This window comes from Salmo salar, chromosome 06 (assembly GCF_965601325.2).
Source record: "Salmo salar chromosome 06, fSalSal1, whole genome shotgun sequence".
Taxonomy (NCBI): domain Eukaryota; kingdom Metazoa; phylum Chordata; class Actinopteri; order Salmoniformes; family Salmonidae; genus Salmo; species Salmo salar.
Window position 1 is genome coordinate 72,978,586 of NC_138296.1, and position 24,873 is coordinate 73,003,458.

Consider the following 24,873-nt stretch of genomic DNA (forward strand, 5'->3'; position numbering starts at 1 on the left):
TCAGTCACTGCCAATATGTAGCATCCAGACATTTTGTGGCAGAACATTCACCACATCAGCTATGGTAAAGGTAGAGGGCAGGAGTGATTGTGTGTGTAAAGGACAACTGGGCCTGGGGGAAAGGTTTCTGGGAAGAACAAACTTTTCTTTTTATTACTACATTATCATCAACAGGGTTTGAAACATAAAGAAAAAAGTTACCTCATCCTTAATATTTCACAAACTAAACAAAACTAGGATAGCGGAGCAAGGCAACAAGATGCAACAAAATAAACACAGGGTGACGACGAGTAGAAAGTAAGTCCCAAAACCTGAAACCCCCATTAATCCCCTAGACAGACAGGCTAGAATGCATGGAAGGAAAGGCTCTACTTGATATAACCCAGTTTTTCAATGAAGGCCAGGAGTTTTTCCCTGACCAGGGTTGGGGTAAATTCCATTTCAATTCCAGTCAATTCAGGAAGTACACTGCAATTCCAAATCTTTTTGATGAGGAAAATGTGGAATTAGAATTTGGTTTACTTTCTGAACTGAAATGGATTGGACCCCAACCCCGCTCTGGGAACTAGTTATGCTACATCTCACCACTCACCATGTGTACAAAGGTTTAGTTGTTGCTGAAAGGAGAAGAGCTTGACTGGCTAGGCACTCCAGTAAAGTTCTTGGAGGGTAAAAACAAGCTGGGTGGGTGAGATGGTTGGACTCAGTTTTGAAAGTCAGGCATACCAGAACACATAGTGCAGAGCCTTAAAGGGAAACTACCTCTAACTTCCTTCATACTGGACACAGACAAAAATGGTATCCATGAGTTCATCTGACTCTGGAAGTAGAAAAGGACCTCATTGCCAAAATCCCAAAGTATCCCTTTAAAAAGGCACAATGGGAGGTTTTCAGTTCCAGATAAAAACATATGTAGTGTTTGAGCTTCGGAGAGAGGTTCTAAATTAGAGTACACCACCGCATCTTGTACACAAACACACTGCAAATCATGGAGGCATGGCATGAATACAAGCAAAGGGACGGGGGGCATGGAATCAATAGAAAAAACAGGAGCATGCAATGCAACACGTAATGTGACAGCTTGTCAATGTTGGTTTTCTTCATAGAGTATTAAAATCACTTCTAAGCTGCATTCTGTACAGTGGATCTGATCTGATACATAGAGCTTGGGGCAGTAGAGGAGAGAGTGGTCTATGTAACATAATTACAGAGAGCTGTCACAGAGTTCGGCAAACTGTCCTTCATGTTGGCACCAAACATTTTATTACAATCCAATTCTCACCACCAATTTTTTTTCAAGCCAAAATAGCAACCATGAACATTTTGTGAATGCCAGTTTGCCAAACCATGTGCAGGGTACTGTTATCTGTCTATGGCAATATTCTATGTGTCTGGGGGGCTCCCCCTGGTGGCTCAGGGCTGGTAGTGCTGGTGGATGAAGGAAAGCACATTGTCCTTAGACAGCTTCTCAGGGTCAACCCGCGTCTGAGAGTCGTGAACTCTGACCCCGTCCTCCCATGCCCAGAACAGACGCTCTGTATGGCAGACGCTGAGGAGACACACACACACAAATTAGAAACAACATATTCAGTTCAATAACCTTTCAATCAATTTCATACTGCTCCTTGGGGACATCCAGCCGTTCCATGTATTTGATCTATTCAAGAGCTAGCACACCTGATCCAACTTCTCAACTAATCATCAAGCACTTGAGTTGAGGTAGTTCAGGGCTACAACACAATTGTGAAATGTCTGGGGGTCCCAGAGGAGAGGTTTGAGACCCCCTGTCTAGAGTAGACTAGGTTCAGATGCAAAAACATGCAGACAATCCCTTGTCGCACATATCCTAGTCTACCATACAGATTTGAGACCGGTGCATAGTGGTACGCACTGGAACGGGGCCACAGAGTTGGCTGGCAGGTCGTAAGTGGACTGTTTAGTCATCTTGTTGAAGAAAAACTTCCTCTTGGTGTTCTTACTGTACGCCATCGTCCAGGGATCTGCACGTCAGAGGAAGAGAAATGTCTGTGAGAAAACATCCAGACTCCTGCATCCTAGAGCAGTAATGCTCTACCTTTCACACACACACCAAAAATATAAACACAACATGCAAACATTTCAAAGACTTTACTGAGTTGCAGTTCATTTAAGGAAATCAATCAATTGAAATAAATTAATTAGGTCCCACACGACGCCATACACGTGGTCTGCGGTTGTGAGGCTGCCAAATTCTCTAAAACAATGTTGGAGGCGGCTTATGGTAGAGAAATTAAAATGTAATTCTCTGGCAATAGCTCTGATGGACATTCCTGCAGTCAGAATGCCAATTGCACGCTCCCTCAAAACTTGAGACATCTGTGACATTGTGTTGTGTGACAAAACTGCACATTTTAGAGAGTGGCCTTTTATTGTCACCAGCATAAGGAGCACCTGTGTAATGACCATGCGGTTTAATCCGCTTACTGATATGCCGCACCAGTCAGGTGAATGGATTATCTTGGCAAAGGAGAAATTCTCACTAACAGGGATAACAAACAAATTTGGGCACAACATTTTAGAGAGATAACCTTTTTGTGTACATGGAATATGTCTGGCATCTTTGATTTCAGCTCCTGAAACATGGGACCAACACTTTACATGTCGCGTATTTATTTTTGTTCAGTGTGCATAAATCCACACTCTCCTAGCATTGATGCTCTTTTATAATATACAGTGCATTCGTAAAGTATTCAGACCACTTCCCTTTTTCACATTTTGTTACGTTACAGCTTTATTCTAAAATGTTTTAAATAACATTTTTTACTCAATCAACACACAATATCCCATAATGACAAAGTGAAAACGTTTTTTTTTTATTACATTTTTGCAAATGTAAATAAGGCATTTCTGTTTATAATTTTTTATACATACAGTATCAGTCAAACGTTTGGACACACCTACATTGTAGAATAATAGTGAGGACATCAAAACTATATATGTAATATTTGAGATTCTTCAAAGTAGCCACCCTTTGCCTTGATGACAGCTTTGCATACTCTTGGTATTCTCTTAATTAACAGGTGTGCCTTGATAAAAGTACATTTGTGCAATTTCTTTCCTTCTTAATGCGTTTGAGCCATCAGTTGTGTTGTGACAAGGTAGGGGTGGTATACAGAAGATATGGCTATTTGGTAAAAGACCAAGTCCATATTAACAGCTCAAATAAGCAAAGACAAACAGTCTATCATTACTTTAAGACATGAAGGTCAGTCAATTAGGAACATTTCAAGAACTTTGAAAGTTTCTTCAAGTGCAGTCGCAAAAGTCATCAAGCGCTATTATGAAACTGGCTTTCATGAGGACCGCCACAGGAAAGGAAGACCCCGAGTTACCTCTGCTGCAGAGGATAGAGTTACTAGACTCAGAAATTGATAAATGCTTCACAGAGTTCAAGTAACAGACACATCTCAACATCAACTGTTCAGAGGAGACTGCGTGAATCAGGCCTTCATGGTCGAATTGCTGCAAAGAGACCACTACTAATGTACACCAATAATAAGAAGAGACTTGCTTGGTCCAAGAAACATGAGCAATGGACACTAAACCGGTGGAAATCTGTCCTTTGGTCTGATGAGGCCAAATGTGAGATTTTTGGTTCCAACTGCTGTGTCTTTGTGAGACGCAGAGTAGGCGAACGGATGATCTCCGCATGTGTGGTTCCCACCTTTAAGCTTGGAGGAGGAGGTGTGATGGTGTTTTGCTGGTGACAATGTCAGTGATTAATTTAGAATTCAAGGCACACTTAACCAGCAAGGCTACCACAGCATTCTACAGCTATACGTCATCCCATCTGGTTTGCGCTTAGTGGGACTATCATATATTTTTCAACTGGACAATGACCTCCAGGCTGTGTAAGAGCTATTTGACCAAAGAGAGTGATGGAGTGCTGCATCAGATGACCTGGCCTCCACAATCACCGACCTCAACCCAACTGAGATGGTTTGGGATGAGTTGGACTGCAGAGTGAAGGAAAAGCAGCCAACAAGTGCTCAACATATGTGGGAACTCCTTCAAGACTAGTAAAGCTGGTTGAGAGAATGCCAAGAGTGTGCAAAGTTGTCATCAAAGCAAAGGGTGGCAACTTTGAAGGATCGAAAATATATTTTGATTTGTTTAACACTTTTTGGGTTACTACATGATTCCATGTGTTACTTCATAGTTTATGTCTTCACTATTATTCTACAATGTAGAACATAGTAAAAAAGAAAACAACGAATTATTAGGTGTGTCCAAACTTTTGACGGGTACTGTACGTATTCAGACCCTTTGCCATGAGACTCGAAATTGAGCTCAGGTGTATTGGATTTCCATTGATCATCCTTGAGATGTTTCTACAACTTGATGGAGTCCACCTGTGGTAAGTTCAATTGATTGGACATGATTTGGAAAGGCACACACCTGTCTATATAAAGGTCCCACAGTTGACAGTGCATGTCAGAGCAAAAACCAAGCCATGAGGTCAAAGGAATTGTCTGTAGAGCTCCGAGATAGGATTGTGTTGAGGCACAGATCTGGGGAAGGACACCAAAAAAAATTCTGCAGCATTGAAGGTCCCCAAGAACACAGTGGCCTTCAACATTCTTAAATGGAAGAAGTTTGGAACCATCAAGACTCGTCTTAGAGCTGGCTGCCTGGCCAAACTGAGCAATCGGAGGGCCTTGGTCAGAGAAGTGACCAAGAACCCGATGGTCACTCTGACAGAGTTCCTCTGTGGAGATGGGAGAACCTTCCAGAAGGACAACTATCTCTGCAGCACTCCACCAATCAGGCCTTTATGGTTGAGTGGCCAGACGGAAGCCACTCCTCAGTAAAAGGCACATGACAGTCTGCTTGGAGTTTGCCAAAAGGCACTTAAAGGACTCTCAGACCATGAGAAACAAGATTCTCTGGTCTGATGAAACCCAAGACTGAAATCTTTGGCCTGAATGGCAAGCGTCACGTCTGGAGGAAACCTGGCACCATGTATACGGTGAAGCATGTTGGTGGCAGCATCATGCTGTGGGGATGTTTGTCCTTGAGTGGCCCAGCCAGAGCCTGTCTTGAACCCGGACTAACATCTCTGGAGAGACCTGAAAATAGCTGTGCAGCGACGCTCCCCATCAAACCTGACGAGATTGAGAGGATCTGCAGAGAAGAATGGGAGAAACTCCCCAAATACCGGTGTGCCAAGCTTGTAGCGTCATAGCAAAGAAGACTTGAGGCTGTAATCGCTGCCAAAGGTGCATCAACAAAGTACTGAGTAAAGGGGTCTGAAAACTTATGTAAATGTGATATCAGTTTTTTATTTTATAAATTTGCTAACATTTCTAAACCTGTTTTTGCTTTGTCATTGTGGTATTGTGTGTAGATTGATGAGAAGAAAAAAATGTTAACCCATTGTAGAATAAGGCTGTAACGTAACAAAATGTGGAAAAAGTCAAGGGGTCTTAATACTTTCCAACTGCACTGTATGTCACCTTAGCTACAGTACATACCGTTGATAGTTTTGATGATGTATAGGCCATTCGGGAGGAAGTGGCGGTCGTCCCGGCCAGTGTAGGACAGACGAGGGACTCCTCCTGAACTCTTAGTCACCTTCATTTCCAGTCTAGGAGGTTGAGGAATACACATTCATTTATTTATACATTCTTAGACTAATGCGAAGTTCTCCCTCTCAAATGTTGACTATGGCAATAGCAATAATCTTCTCATACCTGACAAAGATCTTGTCCATCTCCTCCAGCCTGTACACCTCTTTCACTCTGAGGAGAAAAGCAGAGAAACATTAGGACTTGGAGAAGAAAAAAAACATTAGGACTTCCCAAAATATTCCTCCAGATCTCCCCTTTATATGTATTCTTATTCAAGCAGAAAAACAGTTAGAGTGTAGGGTTGTTACCTGATTGGGTTCATGTCTGGTCGGCTTGGCTTGGACACAGCCCTCACAAACTTCTCCGCCATCTGGATTCTGGAGACAGTGACCACAGTTCAGCAACAATACATGTTATCACCAGATAAGGTGAAGGCAGGGGTGAAAGTAAGCCGGTACAGTCTGGTACTATTAGGCCCAGAATCTTCTATCCAAAATGTTAATCTAGGCAGAGGCTGCAGCTCCATGGATCCCTTTTCCACAGAGCCGAAGATCCAAATCACGTTTTACACACATTTCTTTACCTCTACATTAAGCACACATTTGTATGGTCACCCACCCTTTACATTTCTCACTGTCAATGGTGAAAGACAAGTTCACTGTTTTACTGGTGAAACGGCCATGCAGCATCTGCACACCAACCATTTGATCTCAATCAGTTTCATGGGGATATGCATTTAGATCTTCTTGTGTTATACAGTGTTGATTAGAAGCAGCCCAGTGTTGTTTTGAATAATGTAAAATGATAGAATTTTAGAGCAGATGGTAAACTGTAGCATAGCCTACCTGTGTTTATTTTAAATATACAGCGCGTTCTGAAAGTATTCAGACGTCTTGACTTTTCCCACATTTTGTTACGGTGTGTGCGCCTTTCCAAATCATGTCCAATGAATTCAATTTACCACAGGTGGACTCCAATCAAGTTGTAGAAACATCAAGGATGATCAATGGAAACAGGATGCACCTGAACTCAATTTCGAGTTTCATAACAAAGGGTCTGAATACTTATGTAAATAATGTATTTCTGTTCTAGTATTTTTTTTATAAATTTGCAAACATTTCTAAAAACCTGTTTCACTTTGTCATTATGGGGCATTGTGTGTAGATTAATTATGATATATATTTTTTTAATAAGGCTGTAAAGTAACAAAATGTGGATAAAGTAAAGGCGTCTGAATACTTTACAAATGCACTGTAAGCACACATTTTGCCTAGTGGCGCGCTATTGAGTTTTGGCCACATGAGAGAAACATTTCACCATTCGCACAATCATACTATAATCTCATAAGAAATTAGGTGGTGTTTTTAATTTTACAGTAACATTGTATGTGCTGATCTAACTTTAGTAAATGAGCACCATAGCAGAGTTGCCCGTTCTCTTCGAGTAGAGCAGAGTCAGTAAGTAGAGAATCCCACACATGTACAGAAGCATCGGGACTTTAGCTGTCGGAAAGAGGGGTCCAGAAAAGTCAGATCCGTAGCCACTCCGTTAAATCTACTTTCACCCCTGGGTGAAGGTTAGGGTTGTTGCCTCACCGTTGGTTGAAGTGCTGGACCCGTACGTCAGTGCCGTTGAGAACCAGGGCATCTAGCACATGTACCGCGTTAATCCTGCGCTGGGCTTTACCCTGTGTTCAACAAACATTTCAAAAAAGGTAAACAACCATAGTAATTACTTACTCTCTTCCTTCGCCTTCCCCTATTCAACCCCCCCATCTCTTCCTCTCCTCTCTCACCTCTCCCTTCAGCTCCTGGACAATCTCTACACTGAGCAGGGTCTCTCTGGGCAGCTCCAGCTTGAAGTTCTCCAGCTTCCTCCAGCGCAGAGGATGCTTGCCGTCCCAGGTGTAGATCTGAGACTTCTGTAGAGAGAGAGAGAGAGAGAGAGAGGAGAGAGAGAGAGGGGCATGAGAAGAGTGGGATACCCATGTCTATTTGTGAATAACAAGAGAACTTCTGCTGAGATGATCATGGCCCAGGTCCATAGTGGCGTCTGCTCTCTCTCACCCCAAGACCTAACAGGAAGAGCTGTTCCCCTCCTCCCACAATGCACCGGTAATCCAGGACATGGTGCACCTTATCCAGAGTGGTGGAGCTCAGAGGGGTGGGCTTGGAGTTCAACAACTCGATGTCAGAACCCTGAGAGACATAGGCAAAGAGAGAGACATAGATAAGAGACAAAGAGAGAGTGAGACATAGAAAGAGAAAACGTTAAATTCTACTAATACATGATCAAACACATGGTGATAAAAACACTATCACCATACAGACAATTAAATGCACACAGTTCAGTGTGACTATGTACTGCAGACTACCGTATCAAACAAACCCTTTCCTTGATACTAGGTAAGGGATGGTAGGCCACAATCTCACCTTCATCAGCTCATAGAATTTGGAATTGGGGTCTGAGGAGACATGAGTGACTCTGGCCTTATCAGGGATCTAAAGAGACAGAAAGAGAGATAGACACACACAGAGAGAGAGAGACATAAATAAACAAATAACTAGTGAGTGCTATGAAGCTAGGTGATTGAACTGCTGAACTGCTCAGATACCAGTCTCTATACACACTGACCAGCCCTCACTAACTCAGTACTACTCACCCCCCAAAGCTTCAGACACTCCTTCCGAATATCAGCCTGCCTGGCCTCTGACAGGGTCCTGACAATACACAACCCAGTCAGATTGTACTTGCACATGCAGGTACACTACATTCCAACACGTTTACACTGATTGGAACAATAGAAGGGAGGGGGTAGGTAACTCACGGGTCTAAGACGTAGGCATGGATCTTAGCCAGGGCTTTGATCTGGACAACACAGTGGCTGCAGGGAGACATGGATGATTATAAAGCCTTTGTTTATTTGTGCGTGTGTGTGCGTGTGTGTGCGCGTGCCTTTCTACCTCTCGTTAGAGTTGATCATGTGGTTGTAGAACTCAGTGTCTCCTTTGATGAGTTCGATGGGCATCACCTCGTTGACGTCAGACTCCGAGTTCCTCAGGTGGTTGAGCTTCAGGTTGACTGTGAACATGTACTCCCTGACCGGATCTGAACCAGGCTTCAGACCGCGACACACAATGTATCTGAAAACCAGGGATATAATGTCAGAACATAGCTAATAGGTATTGGTCAAAGTATATAGTATTGGCCTCAACAGCATTTACACACACACCTCTCGGAGTTGGCGGGCCTGCTGGTGATGGGTTTGAAGAGGGACACCCGGTCGAAGCAGAGGTAGAGCAGGTACACCAGCCCCACACTGAACGGAGTGAACAGGTCAAAGGTTTTACACACGAAGTGACCACCTGGGGGAGACAGAGAACACAAGTCACTCACTGTCCTTACACTTCTGGATAGTAAGAGAGAGAGAGACAGACAGACGGACGGACGGACGGACGTACCTGTCCGGAGCACAGACATTGCGGTGAGGAACTGACAGAGCAGTAGTTGTTTGCTCAGAATCTCCTGGATGTTCTCCTGCCCCTCCACTGAGAACCCCTACCAATCAGAAAACAAAGATGTGCTCAACAACACACCCTACCAATCAGAACACGTCTCACTAAGCCTTTGGCCAATGATGACACAGTGCGATGAAGACTCCAACTCACCCCGTCAGCCATGAGGAAGTGCAGTCCTCTCCTCTCTGTACTCTCCATGATGAAATTCCGGAAGGCACTGATGTTCTCCGGACGAGTGATGTCACCATCCCCGTCCACCCCACCTTCCCCTGAGCCACAGGGAGGGTGAAAAGCAAAGACGATGACCATAAGATCTTATTCCAATTTGTTCAACCACATTTGACGATCAGCACATGGGATCCACCATGGTACATACCGTAGTAGGGTTCAAACAGTTCGCTGGGTGCAGCGTAGAAGTCTTCCAGTTTGAAGTCGCAGGGTCCTTTGAGGGTCATGCCGAATCCCTTGGCATGCCAGCGCCGCCTCCACAGGATGTACTCTGAGAATCCCCCCGGCCCCGCACACACATCCCCGAAATACAGCAGCTCCCCCTCGCGCTCTCGCGTCTGGGGCTTCTGCATGGGGAGAGACGGACAGAAACACACCTTTATCACGTAACACCTGGAAACCCGTCACAAATATCTACCAAATATGCATTTGCTACATGTCACTTTCATTGACTAGTTCAAGTGTGAATGGAAAGGGTCACTCACCCCTTGTGAATCCTTTGGGTTGGTGAACATGCCGTCAAAGACGTGATCCATGTTGGCCATCTTCATAGCCGCTCTAGAAAGAAAACAAACAGATAAGTGAGTCATTATTATCAGCTACTGTAAGTAAAAAGCCGGGGGCCTCATTTAGAACCTTGGCGTGAATTTGACACTTAATATCGGCATGTGCCATTTCTGAAAAGAATACGTACGTCCAAAAATATTGAGATTTATAAACTTGGCACCCACTATACAGTCGTGGCCAAAGGTTTTGAGAATGACACAAATATACATTTTCAAAGTCTGCTGCCTCAGTGTCTTTAGATATTTTTGTCAGATGTTACTATGGAATACTAAAGTATAATTACAAGCATTTCATAAGTGTCAAAGGCTTTTAATTGACAATTACATGAAGTTGATGCAAAGAGTCAATATTTGCAGTGTTGTCCCTTCTTTTTCAAGGCCTCTGCAATCCGCCCTGGCATGCTGTCAATTAACTTCTGGGCCACATCCTGACTGATGACAGCCCATTCTTGCATAATCAATGCTTGTAGCTTGTCAGAATTTGTGGGTTTATGTTTGTCCACCCGCCTCTTGAGGATTGACCACAAGTTCTCAATGGGATTAAGGTCTGGGGAGTTTCCTGGCCATGGACCCAAAATATCGATGTTTTGTTCCTGAACAACTTAGTTATCACTTTTGCCTTATGGCAAGGTGCCCCAGCATGCTGGAAAAGGCATTGTTCGTCACCAAACTGTTCCTGGATGGTTGGGAGAAGTTGCTCTCGGAGGATGTATTGGTACCATTCTTTATTCATGGCTGTGTTCTTAGGCAAAATTGTGAGTGAGCCCACACCCTTGGCTGAGAAGCAACCCCACACATGAATGGTCTCAGGATGATTTACTGTTGGCATGACACAGGACTGACGGTAGCACTAAACTTGTCTTCTCCAGACAAGCTTTTTTCCGGATGCCCCAAACAATCTCAACAGGGATTCATCAGAGAAAATGACTTTACACCAGTCCTCAGCAGTCCAATCCCTATACCTTTTGCAGAATATCAGTCTGTCCCTGATGTTTTTCCTGGAGAGAAGTGACTTCTATGGTGCCCTTCTTGACACCAGGCCATCCTCCAAAAGTCTTCGCCTCACTGTGCGTGCAGATGCACTCACAGCTGCCTACTGCCATTCCTGAGCAAGCTCTGTACTGGTGGTGCCCCGATTCCGCAGCTGAATAAACTTTAGGAGACGGTCCTGGAGCTTGCTGGACTTTCTTGGGCGCCCTGAAGCCTTCTTCACAACAATTGAACCGCTCTCCTTGAAGTTCTTGATGATCCGATAAATGGTTGATTTAGGTGCAATCTTACTGGCAACAACATCCTTGCCTGTGAAGCCCTTTTTGGGCAAAGCAATGATGACGGCACATGTTTCCTTGCTGGTAGCCATGGTTGACAGAGGAAGAACAATGATTCCAAGCACCACCCTCCTTTTGAAAATTCCGGTCTGTTATTCAAACTCAATCAGCATGACAGAGTGATCTCCAGCCTTGTCCTCGTCAACACTCACACCTGTGTTAACGAGAGAATCACTGACATGATGTCAGCTGGTCCTTTTGTGGCAGGGCTGAAATGCAGTGGAAATGTTTTTGGGGGATTCAGTTAATTTGCAAGGCAAAGAGGGACTTTGCAATTAATTGCAATTCATCTGATCACTCTTCATAACATTCTGGAGTATATGCAAATTGCCATCATACAAACTGAGGCAGCAGACTTTGTGAAAATCAATATTTGTGTAATTCTCAAAACTTTTGGCCACGACTGTACATACGCAGCAATAAAGCTCTGCCTGGAAAACACCTTGCATTCACATTTTATGGTGACAATAACACCCTTTATTTGCTGTATAATTTGTCACTATTGGAATTAGGCCACACCAGTTTGTAAAAGAGCAATGGCATTTGATCACATTTCTGTAGAGGTGTGGCCAGAATATTTTTGCAGTGACTTTTTCAAACTAAACATGCATGCTACCTATAGCAAGGGCCAGTCTGCTCATTCTGCAAGATTGACTGTACACTACATGAACAAAAGTATTTGAACACCTGCTCGTTGAACATCTCATTCCAAAATAAAACAGCCTCCAGTCTTCTGGGAAGGCTTTCCACTAGATGTTGGAACACTGCTACAGGGATTTGCTTCCATTCAGCCACAAGAGCATTAGTGAGGTCGGGCACTGATGTTGGGCGATTATGCCTGGCTCGCAGTCCGCGTTCCAATTTATCCCAAATGTGTTCGATGGGGTTGAGGTCAGGGCTCTGTGCAGCACAATGAAGTTCATCCACACTGATCTCAACAAACCATTTCTGTATGGACCTCGCTTTGTGCAGAGGGGCATTGTAATGCTGAAACAGGAAAGGGCCTTCCTCCAAACTGTTACCACAAAGTTGGAAGCACAGAATCGTCTAGAATGTCATTGTATCCTGTAGCATTAAGATTTCCCTTCACTGGAACTAAACAGTCTAGCCCGAAACCATTAAAAACAGCCCCAGACCATTATTCCTCCTCCACCTAACTTTACAGTTGGCAACTATGTATTTGGGCAGGTGAGCTTTACACCACTCCAACCAACGCATGGCATTGCGCATTGTGATTTTAGGCTTGGGTGTGGCTTCTCAGCCATAAAACCCCATTTCATGAAACTCCAGAAGAACAGTTCTTGTGTTGACGTTGCTTTCAGAGGCAGTTTGGAACTCGGTAGTGAGTGTTGCAACCAAGAACAGACGAGTTTTACGCGCTACGCGCTTCAGTACTCGTCGGTCCCGTTCTGTGAGCTTGTGTGGCCTACCACTTCGCGACTGAGCCATTGTTGCTCCTAGATGTTTCCACTTCACAATAACAGCACTTACAGTTGACCAGGGCAGCTCTAGCAGGGCAGAAATTTGATGAACTGACTTGTTGGAAAGGCATCATCCTATGACGTTGCCAGTTGAAAATCACTGAGCTCTTCAGTAAGGCCATTCTACTGCCAATGTTCAACTTTGGAGATTGCATGGCTGTGTGCTCGATTTTATACACCTGTCAGTAACGGGTGTGGCTGAAATAGATGAATGTACTAACTTTTGGAAATGTAGTATATTGGAAACAATTTAAAAGTATGCTACAGCCCACACTTCAATGCAAAGGACGAATTGTTGCTCAATATTTAGTTTATCAATAGATTATTGGGTTTCTATGTCCTGCCTTGGTATTGGCTCAAATTAAATAGGCAATGATGTCGTGCTCCTATCACACAGCAATACTGTCGCCTACCCATACTGTCAAATATTTGACATAAGCTACCAGTCTATTTACTTTATTGGCAGAATGTTTACATGTTTTGCAGTAATTTATGCTATATCTGGCAAAGGACTGTGACAGAAAGAGAAAACAACTGCAAATAGTTGTGGACCTGTTAATTCAACAATGTTTTGCATTGACTTTCCCCCCAACCTAAATATGCTGGACTGCCCACGAATTCGGAAACATTGTCTAGGCTAACAACAAATCAAAATTACAGTAGGCTACATAGTAGCATACATACAGTACCAGTCAAAAGTGTGGACACACCTACATTCAAGGGTTTGCCATTAATGAGACGAGTGAAAATCAAGTGCTTTACTTTTGGAATCTAAACAATTAGACATAAGAATATATTTCCTATTTATTTGTATAACCATTGCAGAATATGTTCCTCACCTTTTCTGTTCATGATGTGTTCATATTCCTGAAGTAGCCATACAACAAATTACCATGTGGAAAAACTGGCGCATGCATATTTTGGGGTATATTTTGTAATAAATGAGGCCCCCAGGGGCTTCATTAGCACAGTGTGAGCTAGCATGTGTTTGTGTGATGCTAGAACATCAGTGGGTTATTCAATAAGTCGGCTACCTGTTGAGGAAGAAGGCTCCTCTAATAGTCTCGTAGGGGTTGGAGCGTGTTCGAGCTCGCCTCATCTCCTCCCCCTCCAGATCGTCAAACACCGTCTGCAGACCACACACTTTTTACTGCCATAACTTACTTATGCCATTATAGAATCAATATCCTGATGATGATGAGTTGTTTGCAGTTGAATAGAGGGTTGTTCTTTAGGTGGCTCACCTTGCACCTCAGAAGGCTGTGTAGAAGATCCTCTGTGCAAAACTCTGTCTCATCCTCAATCCTCAGTTTCCTCTGAGATAGACCAAAAAATATAGTGCACAAGTGAGAATGACAGATCGAGAAGAATGTGTGTTAAAAGTGAGTGCACGCGGATGTGTGTACCGGTCCCACAGCCATCCACCCCCTCAGCTCATCTGCATCTGGGATCTCTGTGGAGCATTCTGGGAACCACTTCAGCTCTTCTACAGCACTGGGCTAGAGAGAGAGCGGGAGATCAGAGAGATGGGGGAATAGAGGGGGGAGAGAGGAGAGAGTGGGATGGAAGAAAGGGGGAGAGAGAGAGAGGGGGGAGATAGGGGAAGAGAATGAGGGAGGGGGCAGAAAGAGGTGTTGTTTACATTGGTGAGTGCATTCTTTTCTCCTGTAGACTGTACATAGAATTGGGAAATATCCCATACTAACAGCCTATTTTAATCTGATGAGATAAGTGTGACAAAGCTATCTGCTTGCTTATGTCTGTGATGATGTTGTTGTTGTGTAATACCTCGATTTGGTCTTGCCAGTCAACGTTGAGCTCTCCCTGGAAGCCCTGCAGCGTGAGTCCCAGACCCCTCCTCCCTCTCTGAGTGGACGCCTCGATGATCTCCTTGCGCCCCTGGCCAAACTTACCTAGACCCTCACCTTCCCGGAAACCCATTTTGGCCTGGAGGTGGATGAAGGGAACACAAAAAAAAAATGTGAGAGAGGGATCAAGAGATGAGAAGAGGGATGGAACATTCTGGGGTCCATGGTCCATAGTAATTTTATCTTTGTAAGTCAATGGGACACGTGAGTGTCATCTTACCATGAGTTTCTGCGACACGCTGTTGTACATGGTGAACTTGTTGGCATCGCTCTGTTTGGCATCGTCTGTGGCTGATGCATTCTGGGATACAACGGGCATAGAGAACCCTGGTCTATGGTCCTCCGAGTCACTGTGGGAGTCACTCTGACTAGAGTCTGGGAGGAGGCACACACAGAAACAAAAACACAGGTCATGTCCTGTGACATTCTGCCAAATCCTGAATATCATTGCACAGTGAGAACTATATATAAAGCAATGTGATGGTGATTACACTGACTGGTTGTCAGTAGCGGCGACTCCTCGTCTGAGCTGGCTTCCTCACGGTGTTGTTTCTTAATCCGTTTCAGCGGTTCAGAGGCCGCCTCGCCCCTTCTCTTCATCATGGCTGAGGAGGAGGGATGGGGGTAGGGTCGAGGAGGAGACAAGGGGGACAGATATGGTTAGAAATCTCTGGTGTAAAGTGGCTTCCTCTTCTCTATGTGCACTGATCTGAAAAGACCCGGATATGTGAACGCAACAGGCGAGGTAAAGACAAGGATAGCTCACACACTTTTTCATTCAATTCTGTAGGGATGCATTTGCTTCATGGTAATCCACTACAGAGTTCAAACCCACTGATTACATTTGCTTGGACATTGTAATACGATGACAACAAAAATGTATTGGAAGTTAATGAAGTAATTCACTGTAAATGCCTATTCTCCATCAATAGCCCAGATATCGTTGGACGCCAAAAAACAATTGCTTGATTCTCCTATGATAGAATCACATAGGGCCACAATGATGTGGCTTATCCATCAAGTAAAATGCATGCATATACAAATAAAATGAAGTCCCTAGCGTGTATTGTCTTGATTATGATTAAATGCATTGGCTTGCATTTCATCTGTTTTAATTTTGGAGTAATATGCTACCTCATTGGAGATATATTATACTACGCAATTCCTTGGCAATTACAGGTAGTTCTAAGAGAAGTAGGTATTTACCTCTTGTTTGTTGTGTTTGGCTAACTAACGTTAACAAGTCGGACCATTCCACAGCCCTAACGTTACTCTCCTGCTTGTCGACTAAGCTTAGCTAGCTCCCGATTGCCAACTAAGCACGAGCACCAAGCTAGCTGTTAGCAACGACAAATGGGAAGATTCACCACTTTTCTGATATGAATATCTGAAACGAAACTGAGTCCGACGTGAATAGTGTCGATTTCACCCTCTGTAAGTGAGCGGGCTAGCTAGTTGTTTACCAGCTAGCTACATGAAATATTTTCTTCTCGTCTAGAGAACCTCCACCTGTCATTGCAACGACACACTTTATTAGAATATATCCATTAACGTTTTATTTCTTCGTAGAATTCATTTCCACGCAGAAATTGTGATTAATATCGCATAAAACGAGGTCAACGTTAATGCGCGTTCAAATTTCTGTTTTCTGAATTATCGTAAGGGTCCTTCGAATATGTATGACACACGTAAGTGACGCTTTTGGTGGCATGGGGCTCAAGATAAGTGCCTGATTCAGATGTGTGCAAAAACTCCAACCCGACAACAACTACTGAAGCATTACTAATTTAAACAACATTATTTATTAAATAGTTACAACATTTACAGCCATGCCCGCTTCATAGTTGTATTATTGTAGTCTGGAGAAACGGTACTCAAGTTCACATCACTCAATCAAAGCGCCCCTCTGTGGTTGTCCGCTAAATAGCAATGTTCTGAAAATAATATCCAAATCAATTTGGAGTTTTGTGTTGTTTTGATAGAAAGAAAACAATACAATATATACCTCTATATACAGTCAGTATAGTTTTGTTGCTTATAATAGGGAACCCACAACAAATGCAATAATTGTATTGTTTTGCTATTGATGGAGTCAATGTCAATTGCATCGTCGTCGAGGTGATAAACTGATTTAGATAGGGATTCTCAATATACTCCTACTGGCATCACGTTTGTGAGCTACTGCAATGCGCACTCCTGAGTCCTGACCTTAAGATGAATTAATTATGTCCTGTATTCAATTCCATGTCATGTTTGTCCTGTAAACAAGCGTGTAGGCCTCTTGCGCTTTAGGAAATCCTTTCCTCTGAAGTTTAGCATGCCAAGCTCAAGTGCATGTCTTGTGAGTTTTTTGACATGCAACCTGCACTTCTGAATTTAGTCCATCTTATCTCCGTGACATGAAAATAAACGAAGGTAACAAATTTTCTTCTTGGAATTTATCAATGTGATCCACCACCAGGCCATTCACATTGCACAGAGGTTTTTAGGCCTATTGAAATTGTGTGACACATTATTTTTATTGTAGGCTTTTACATCTATTGAAAATTAATAATACATATCAAATGAAAATGTGTCAACACTTCTCAGTTGTTCATTTTGTTCATAGGGAATTACTCAAACATGGGTCGGCAACAGTTGGCCCACAGGCCAAAACCAGCCCGCTCAGCGTTCAGCACCATAGTCCCCTCCAAGCTCGGGACCCTGGGATTGAACACCTCCCTCTGCAACTTGATCCTTGACTTCCTGATGGGCTGGCCCCAGGGGTGAGGGTTGGCAACTACACCTCCGCCACACTGACCCTCAACACCGGGGCCCCTCAGGGGTAGGTGCTTAGTCCCCACCTGTATTCCCTGTTCACCCACGACTGCGTGGCCACACACGAGTCCAACACCATCATCAAGTTTGCTGAGGACACGACGGTGGTGGGCCTGATCACCGAGAGTAATGAGACAGCCTACAGGGAGGAGGTCAGAGACTTGGCAGTGTGCTGGCAGGTCAACAACATCTCCCTCAACGTCATTAAGACCAAGGAGCTGATCATGGACTACAGCAGAAAGAGGGGAGAGCAGGCCACCATTTACATCAACAGGGCTATAGTGGAGCGGGTCGAGAGCTTCAAGTTCCTTGGTGTCCACATCACTAAGGACTTAACATAGTCCACACACACCTATACAGTCGTGAAGAGGGTACAACAGCGCTTCTTCCCCCTCAGGAGCCTGAAAAGATTTGGAATCAGCCCTCTTCTACAGCTGCACCATCGAGAGCATCTTGACTGGCTGCATCACTGCTTGGTATGGCAAATGCACCACACTCAATCGCTACAGAGGGTGATGCGGATGGCCCAGTACATCACTGGGCTCGAGCTCCCTGCCATCCAGGACGTCTATATCAGACGGTGTAAGAGGAAGGTCCGAAAAATTGCCAAAGGCTTCAGCTACACAAGCCACAGACTGTTTACTCTGCTACCATCCGGCAAACAGTACCGGAGCATCAGCTCTCAGACCAACAGGCTCCGTGACAGCTTCTACCCCAAGCCATAAGACTTCTAAATATCTCTAAGACTGCTACAGTATATAGTTACTCTGACTATCTGCATTGACCCTATCTCGCACTGACTCTATGCACACTTACAAAACTATATATACTCATTCCCACACACTATACTGACACTCTCACACATTCACACACACTACACACACTACACACACACAACACCCACGCACACACGCAATTCGACACAACACACACACACACACACACCATATGCTGCTGCTACTCTGTTATTCATTTTTATTGTTATTATCTATCCTGATGCCTAGTCACTTTACCCTGCCTTTATGAACATACCTACTTCAAATACCTTGTACCCCTGCGTATTGATCTGGTACTCCATGTATATAGCTTCACATTGATCTGGTACTGGTACTCCCTGTATATAGCTGCACATTGATCTGGTACTGGTACTCCCTGTATATAGCTGCACATTGATCTGGTACTGGTACTCCCTGTATATAGCTGCACATTGATCTGGTACTGGTACTCCCTGTATATAGCTCCACATTGATCTGATACTCCCTGTATATCGCTCCACATTGATCTGGTACTGGTACTCCCTGTATATAGCTCCATATTGATCTGGTACTGGTACTTCCTGTATATAGCTTCATTCTTGTGTATTTTAATCCTCTTGTGTTACTATTTTTATTTTTATAATTATCGACATCGTTGGGAAGGACTCGTTAACAAGCATTTCATGGTAAAGTCTACACCCGTTGTATTTGGCGCATGTAACAAATAACAATTTATTTGATTTTATCTTGATTTGAGTGATTTTAGGTTTTTAGTTTTTGGTCAAAAGAGACTGTAAAATCACCAGGAATTCAGCTAAAAATGTGTTTAATTTCGGAAATCTTCTCCCATGTATTCCCGCAAAGAGCTCTCCCTGGAAGCCCTGCAGCGTGAGTCCCAGACCCCTCCTCCCTCTCTGAGTGGACGCCTCGATGATCTCCTTGCGCCCCTGGCCAAACTTACCTAGACCCTCACCTTCCCGGAAACCCATTTTGGCCTGGAGGTGGATGAAGGGAACACAAAAAAAAATGGGAGAGGGACAAAGAGATGAGAAGAGGGATGGAACATTCTGGGATCCATGATCCCACATATAGTTTTATCTTTGTAAGTCAATGGGACACGTGAGTGTCATCTTACAATGAGTTTCTGCGATGCGCTGTTATACATCGTGAACTTGTTGGCATCGCTCTGTTTGGCATCGTCTGTGGCTGACTGCATTCTGGGATACAACTGGCATAGAGAACCCTGGTCTATGGTCCTCCGAGTCACTGTGGGAGTCACTCTGACTAGAGTCTGGGAGGAGGAGGCACACACACAAAAACACAGGTCATGTCCTGTGACATTCTGCCAAATCCTGAATATCATTGCACAGTGAGAACTATATATAAAGCAATGTGATGGTGATTACACTGACTGGTTGTCAGTAGCGGCGACTCCTCGTCTGAGCTGGCTTCCTCAAGGTGTTGTTACTTAATCCGTTTCACAGGTTCAGAGGCCGCCTCGCCCCTTCTCTTCATCATGGCTGAGGAGGAGGGATGGGGGTAGGGTCGAGGAGGAGACAAGGGGGATAGATATGGTTAGAAATCTCTGGTGTAAAGTGGCTTCCTCTTCTCTATGTGCACTGATCTGAAAAGACCCGGATATGTGAATGCAACAGGCGAGGTAAAGACAAGGATAGCTCACACACTTTTTCACAGTGGTGTAAAGTACTTAAGTAAAAATACTTTAAAGTACTAAAGTAGTTTTTTAGCTATCTGTACTTTACTATTTATATTTTTGCCAACTTTTACTTCACTACATTCTTAAAGAAAATAATGTACTTTTCACTCCATATATTCTCCCTGACACCCAAAAGTACTCGTTACATGTTGACAGGAAAATGGTCCAATTCACACACTTATCAAGAGAACATCCTGGTCATCCCCACTGCCTCTGATCTGACAGACTCACTAAACACAAATGTTTTGTTTGTAAAGTATGTCTCAGTGTTGGAGTGTGCCCCTGGCTATCTATAAATAAATAAAATGTTTCGTCTGGTTTGCTTAATATAAGGAATTTGAAATAATTTATACTTTGACTTTTGATACTTAAGTACATTTGAGCAATTCCATTTACTTTTGATACTAAAGTATGTTTAAAAACAAACAATTTTACTCAAGTAGTATTTTATTAAAAACAAACCATTTTTTAAACTCAAGTAGTATTTTACTGGGTGACTTTTACTTATTAAGTCATTTTCTATTAAGGTATCTTTACTTTTACTCAAGTATGACAACTAAGTACTTTTTCATTCAAATCTGTAGGGATGCATTTGCTTCATGGTAATCCACTAGAGTTCAAACCCACTGATTACATTTGCTTGGACATTGTAATACGATGGCAACTAAAACGTGGGGGAAGTTATTAAGTAATTCAGTGTAAATGCCTATTCTCCATCAATGGGATGGAGCCCAGATATCGTTGGACGCCAAAAAGCAATTGCTTGATTCTCCTATGATAGAATCACATAGGGCCACAATGATGTGGCTTATCCATCAAGTAAAATGCATGCATATACAAATAAAATGAAGTCCCTAGCGTGTATTGTCTTATGATTAAATGCATTGGCTTGCATTTTATCTATTTTAATTTTGCAGTAATATGCTACCTCATTGGAGATATATTATACCACGCAATTGCTTGGCAATTACAGGTAGTTCTAAGAGAAGTAGGTATTTACCTCTTGTTTGTTGTGTTTGGCTAACTAACGTTAACAAGTCGGACCATTCCACAGCCCTAACGTTACTCTCCTGCTTGTCGACTAATCTTAGCTAACTCCCGATTGCCAACTAAGCACGAGCACCAAGCTAGCTGTTAGCAACGACAAATGGGAAGATTCACCACTTTTCTGATATGAATATCTGAAACGAAACTGAGTCCGACGTGAACTGTGTCGATTTCACCCTCTGTAAGTGAGCGGGCTAGCTAGTTGTTTACCAGCTAGCTACATGAAATATTTTCTTCTCGTCTAGAGAACCTCCACCTGTCATTGCAACGACACACTTTATTAGAATATATCCATTAACATGTATTTCTTCGTAGAATTCATTTCCACGCAGAAATTGTGATTAATGTTGCATAAAACGAGGTCAACGTTTATGCGCGTTCAAATGTCTGTTTTCTGAATTATCGTAAGGGTCCTTCGAATATGTATGACACACGTTAGTGACGCTTTTGGTGGCATGGGGCTCAAGATAAGTGCCTGATTCAGATGTGTGCAAAAACTCCAACCCGACAACAATTACTGAAGCATTACTAATTTAAACAACATTATTTATTAAATAGTTACAACATTTACAGCCATGCCCGCTTCATAGTTGTATTATTGTAGTCTGGAGAAACGTTACACAAGTCCACATCCCTCAATCAACAGCGCCCCTCTGTGGTTGTCCGCTAAATAGCAATGTTCTGAAAATAATATCCAAATCAATTTGGAGTTTTGTGTTGTTTTGATAGAAATAAAATAAGACAATATCTCTATATACAGTCAGTATATTTTTGTTACTTATAATAGGGAACGCACATCAACAAATGAAATTGCATTGTCTTAGAGTTACAGATAAATAGCCTACATCTAATTAATCATTTTAATATGACTATAAGTCTTTAGCCTTTATAATTGTATTGTTTTTCTGTTGATGGAGTCAATGTCAATTGCATCGTCGTCGAGGTGATAAACTGATTTAGATAGGGATTCTCAATGAACTCCTATTGGCATCATGTTCGTGAGATACTGCAATGCGCACTCCTGAGTCCTGACCTTAAGATTAATTAATTATGTCCTGTATTCAATTCCATGTTATTTTTGTCCTGTAAACAAGCGTGTAGGCCTCGTGCGCTTTAGGAAATCCCTTCCTCTGAAGTTTAGCATGCCAAGCTGAAGTGCATGTCTCGTGAGTTTTGGTGAAATGCAACCTGCACTACTGAATTTACTCCATCTTATCTCTGTGACATGAAGATAAAGGAACTAGGTTAATATAGGCTAATATAACTAGGTTAATAGGCCTATAGAAATTCTGTGACACATTATTTTTATTGTAGGCTTTTACGTCTATTGAAAATGAAAATGAATAATACATATCAAATTAAATTGTGTAAACACTTCTCAGTTGTTAGTTTTATTCCTGGGGAATTACTAAAACGGGACAGCTACAGGTGGGCCGCAGGCCAACACCGGCCCGCTCAGCGTTCAACACCATAGTCCTCTCCAAGCTCATCACCAAGCTCGGGACCCTAGGATTGAAGACCTCCCTCTGCAACTGGATCCTTGACTTCCTGATGTGCCGACCCCAGGGGTGAGGGTAGGCAACTACACCTCCGCCACGCTGACCCTCAATACCGGGGCCCCTCAGGGGTGCGTGCTAGTCCCCACCTGTATTCCCTGTTCACCAACGACTGCGTGGCCACACACGAATCCAACACCATCATCAAGTTTGCTGAGGACATGACGGTGGTGGGCCTGATCACCGACAGTGATGAGACAGCTTACAGGGAGGGGGTCAGAGACTTGGCAGTGTGCTGGCAGGTCAACAACCTCTCCCTCAACGTCATTAAGACCAAGGAGCTGATCATGGACTACAGCAGAAAGAGGGGAGAGCAGGCCCCCATTTACATCAACAGGGCTATAGTGGAGCGGGTTGAGAGCTTCAAGTTCCTTGGTGTCCACATCACTAAGGACTTAACATGGTCCACACACACCTATACAGTCGTGAAGAGCGTACAACAGCGCCTCTTCCCCCTCAGGAGCCTGAAAAGATTTGGAATCAGCCCTCTTCTACAGCCGCACCATCGAGAGCATCACCGCTTGGTATGGAAAATACACCGTCCTCAATCACAAAGCGCTACAGAGGGTGGTACGGACGGTCTAGTACATCACTGGGCTCGAGCTCCCTGCCATCCAGGACGTCTATATCAGACGGTGTAAGAGAAAGGCCCGAAAAATTGCAAAAGGCTTAAGCCACACAAGCCATAGACTGTTTACTCTGCTGCCGTCCGTCAAACGGTACTGGAGCATCAGCTCTCAGACCAACATGCTCCGTGACAGCTTCTACCCCAAGCCATAAGACTTCTAAATATCCTTAAGACTGCTACAGTATATAGTTACTCTGACTATCTGCATTGACCCTATTTTGCACTGACTCTATGCACACTTACAAAACTATATATACTCATTCACACACACTATACTGACACTCTCACACAAAACCCACACACATTCACATACACTATACTGACAATCTCACACAAAACCCACACACATTCACATACACTACATACACACACACGCATAACACACACACAGACACATGCATATTGACACAACAACACACACGCACACACATATACACACAGATCATATGCTGTTGCTACTCTGTTATTTATTTTTACTCTTATTATTATCTATCCTGATGCCTAGTCACTTTACCCTGCCTTTATGTACATACCTACTTCAAATACCTTGCACCCCTGCGTATTGATCTGGTACAGGTACTCCCTGTATATAGATTAATTCTTGTGTATTGTATTCGTCAGATCGGTGTTCCAACCTCGGGACGGTTGAACAAACGTGCTCTAATGTGATTAGCATGACGTTGTAGGTAACAAGAACATTTCCCAGGACATAGACATATCTTATATGGGCAGAAAGCCTAAATTCTTGTTAATCTAACTGCACTGTCCAATTTACAGTAGCTATTACAGTGAACACATACCATGCTGTTGTTTGAGGAGAGTGCACAATTATGTACTTGAAAATGTATATATTGACCAATTTGTCACATTTGGGCAGACTTGATACAACATTTTGAACAGAAATGCAAAGGTTCATTGGAACAGTCTAAACTTTGCACGTACACTGCTGCCATCTAGTTGCCAAAATATAAATTGCGCCTAGAGTCCTAAGTCAGATAATGACCTTTCTCTTGCATTTCAAAGATGATGGAACAAAGAAAATACAAAAAAACACATTTTTTTCTTTGTATTATCTTTTACCAGATCTAATGTGTTATATTCTGCATTAATTTCACATTTCCACAAACTTCAAAGTGTTTGAAATGGTATCAAGAATATGCTTGCTTCAGGTCCTGAGCTATAGGCAGTAAGATTTGGCTACGTCATTTTAGGCGAAAATTGAAAAAAAGGTTCCGATCCTTAAGAGGTTCTTCTTGTGTTACTATTTTTATATTTAGAATTATTGGCATTGTTGGGAAGGACTCGTAAACAAGCATTTCGTGGTAAAGTCTACACCTGTTGTATTCGGCGCATGTGACAAATACAATTTTATTTTATTTTGATTTGAATGATTTGAGTTTTTTTGTTTTTGGTCAAAAGAGACCAGGAATTCAACTAAAAATGTGTTTAATTTAGGAAATCTCCTCCCATGTATTCACACACACAAAAAAATATACATACTTTTTTGATTGTGTCTCAATGTGACCAAGGAATTAAATTATTGTTATTTTCAAATACAATCTCTTTTTGTGCTTAGGTGTGGTCAATTTGCAGTGTACAAGTTATTATAATGAGGTCCCCCCATCCCCCCGACCATCCATCCACAATCTAGATTCAGCCAATCGACCCATGGCTGAATCTAGATGCCTACCCCTGGTCTTCCAAATGAGAGGGCAAATGACCTCTGCTCTGAATGGTGTGGGTAAAAGTGAGAAA

At 43.0% G+C, this 24,873-nt stretch overlaps 1 protein-coding gene across 5 annotated transcripts; it reads right to left on the reverse strand.

Annotated features, from left to right (window-relative positions):
- Window positions 1-124: 124 nt before the first annotated feature.
- On the reverse strand, window positions 125-21,353 carry cmtr1 (cap methyltransferase 1). 5 transcript variants are annotated; one of them, XM_014205661.3, is made up of 27 exons: window positions 20,888-21,353; window positions 19,583-19,690; window positions 19,306-19,461; window positions 19,132-19,165; window positions 15,096-15,203; window positions 14,819-14,973; window positions 14,519-14,677; window positions 14,137-14,229; window positions 13,975-14,046; window positions 13,765-13,859; window positions 9,841-9,913; window positions 9,504-9,702; window positions 9,278-9,396; window positions 9,071-9,167; window positions 8,842-8,974; window positions 8,573-8,752; window positions 8,437-8,493; window positions 8,272-8,329; window positions 8,042-8,110; window positions 7,676-7,807; window positions 7,405-7,530; window positions 7,205-7,296; window positions 5,918-5,986; window positions 5,733-5,780; window positions 5,514-5,626; window positions 1,892-2,000; window positions 125-1,549 (listed from the first exon to the last, which is right to left on the reverse strand). In XM_014205661.3, the coding sequence occupies exons 3-27, from the start codon at window positions 19,384-19,386 to the stop codon at window positions 1,414-1,416; spliced, it is 2,607 nt and encodes an 868-aa protein (XP_014061136.3). In that variant the 5' UTR covers window positions 19,387-19,461; window positions 19,583-19,690; window positions 20,888-21,353; the 3' UTR covers window positions 125-1,413. The 5 variants fall into 5 exon arrangements, with proteins under 5 accessions (XP_014061136.3, XP_014061134.3, XP_014061135.3 ...); XM_014205659.3 differs by having other exon boundaries at window positions 15,090-15,203; XM_014205660.3 differs by having other exon boundaries at window positions 15,090-15,203; window positions 19,577-19,690.
- Window positions 21,354-24,873: the final 3,520 nt, after the last annotated feature.

Bases quoted from the DNA above. Each gene is read 5' to 3' on its own strand.
- cmtr1 (XM_014205659.3), bottom strand. From the start codon at position 19,386: ATGCAGTCAGCCACAGACGATGCCAAACAGAGCGATGCCAACAAGTTC. The intron at 9,397-9,503 runs GTATGTACCATG...CCTGTGGCTCAG, and splicing joins ACTGTTTGAACCCTACTACG to GGGAAGGTGGGGTGGACGGG. The intron at 8,753-8,841 runs GTGTGTGTGTAA...CCTGGTTTTCAG, and splicing joins AGGCCCGCCAACTCCGAGAG to ATACATTGTGTGTCGCGGTC.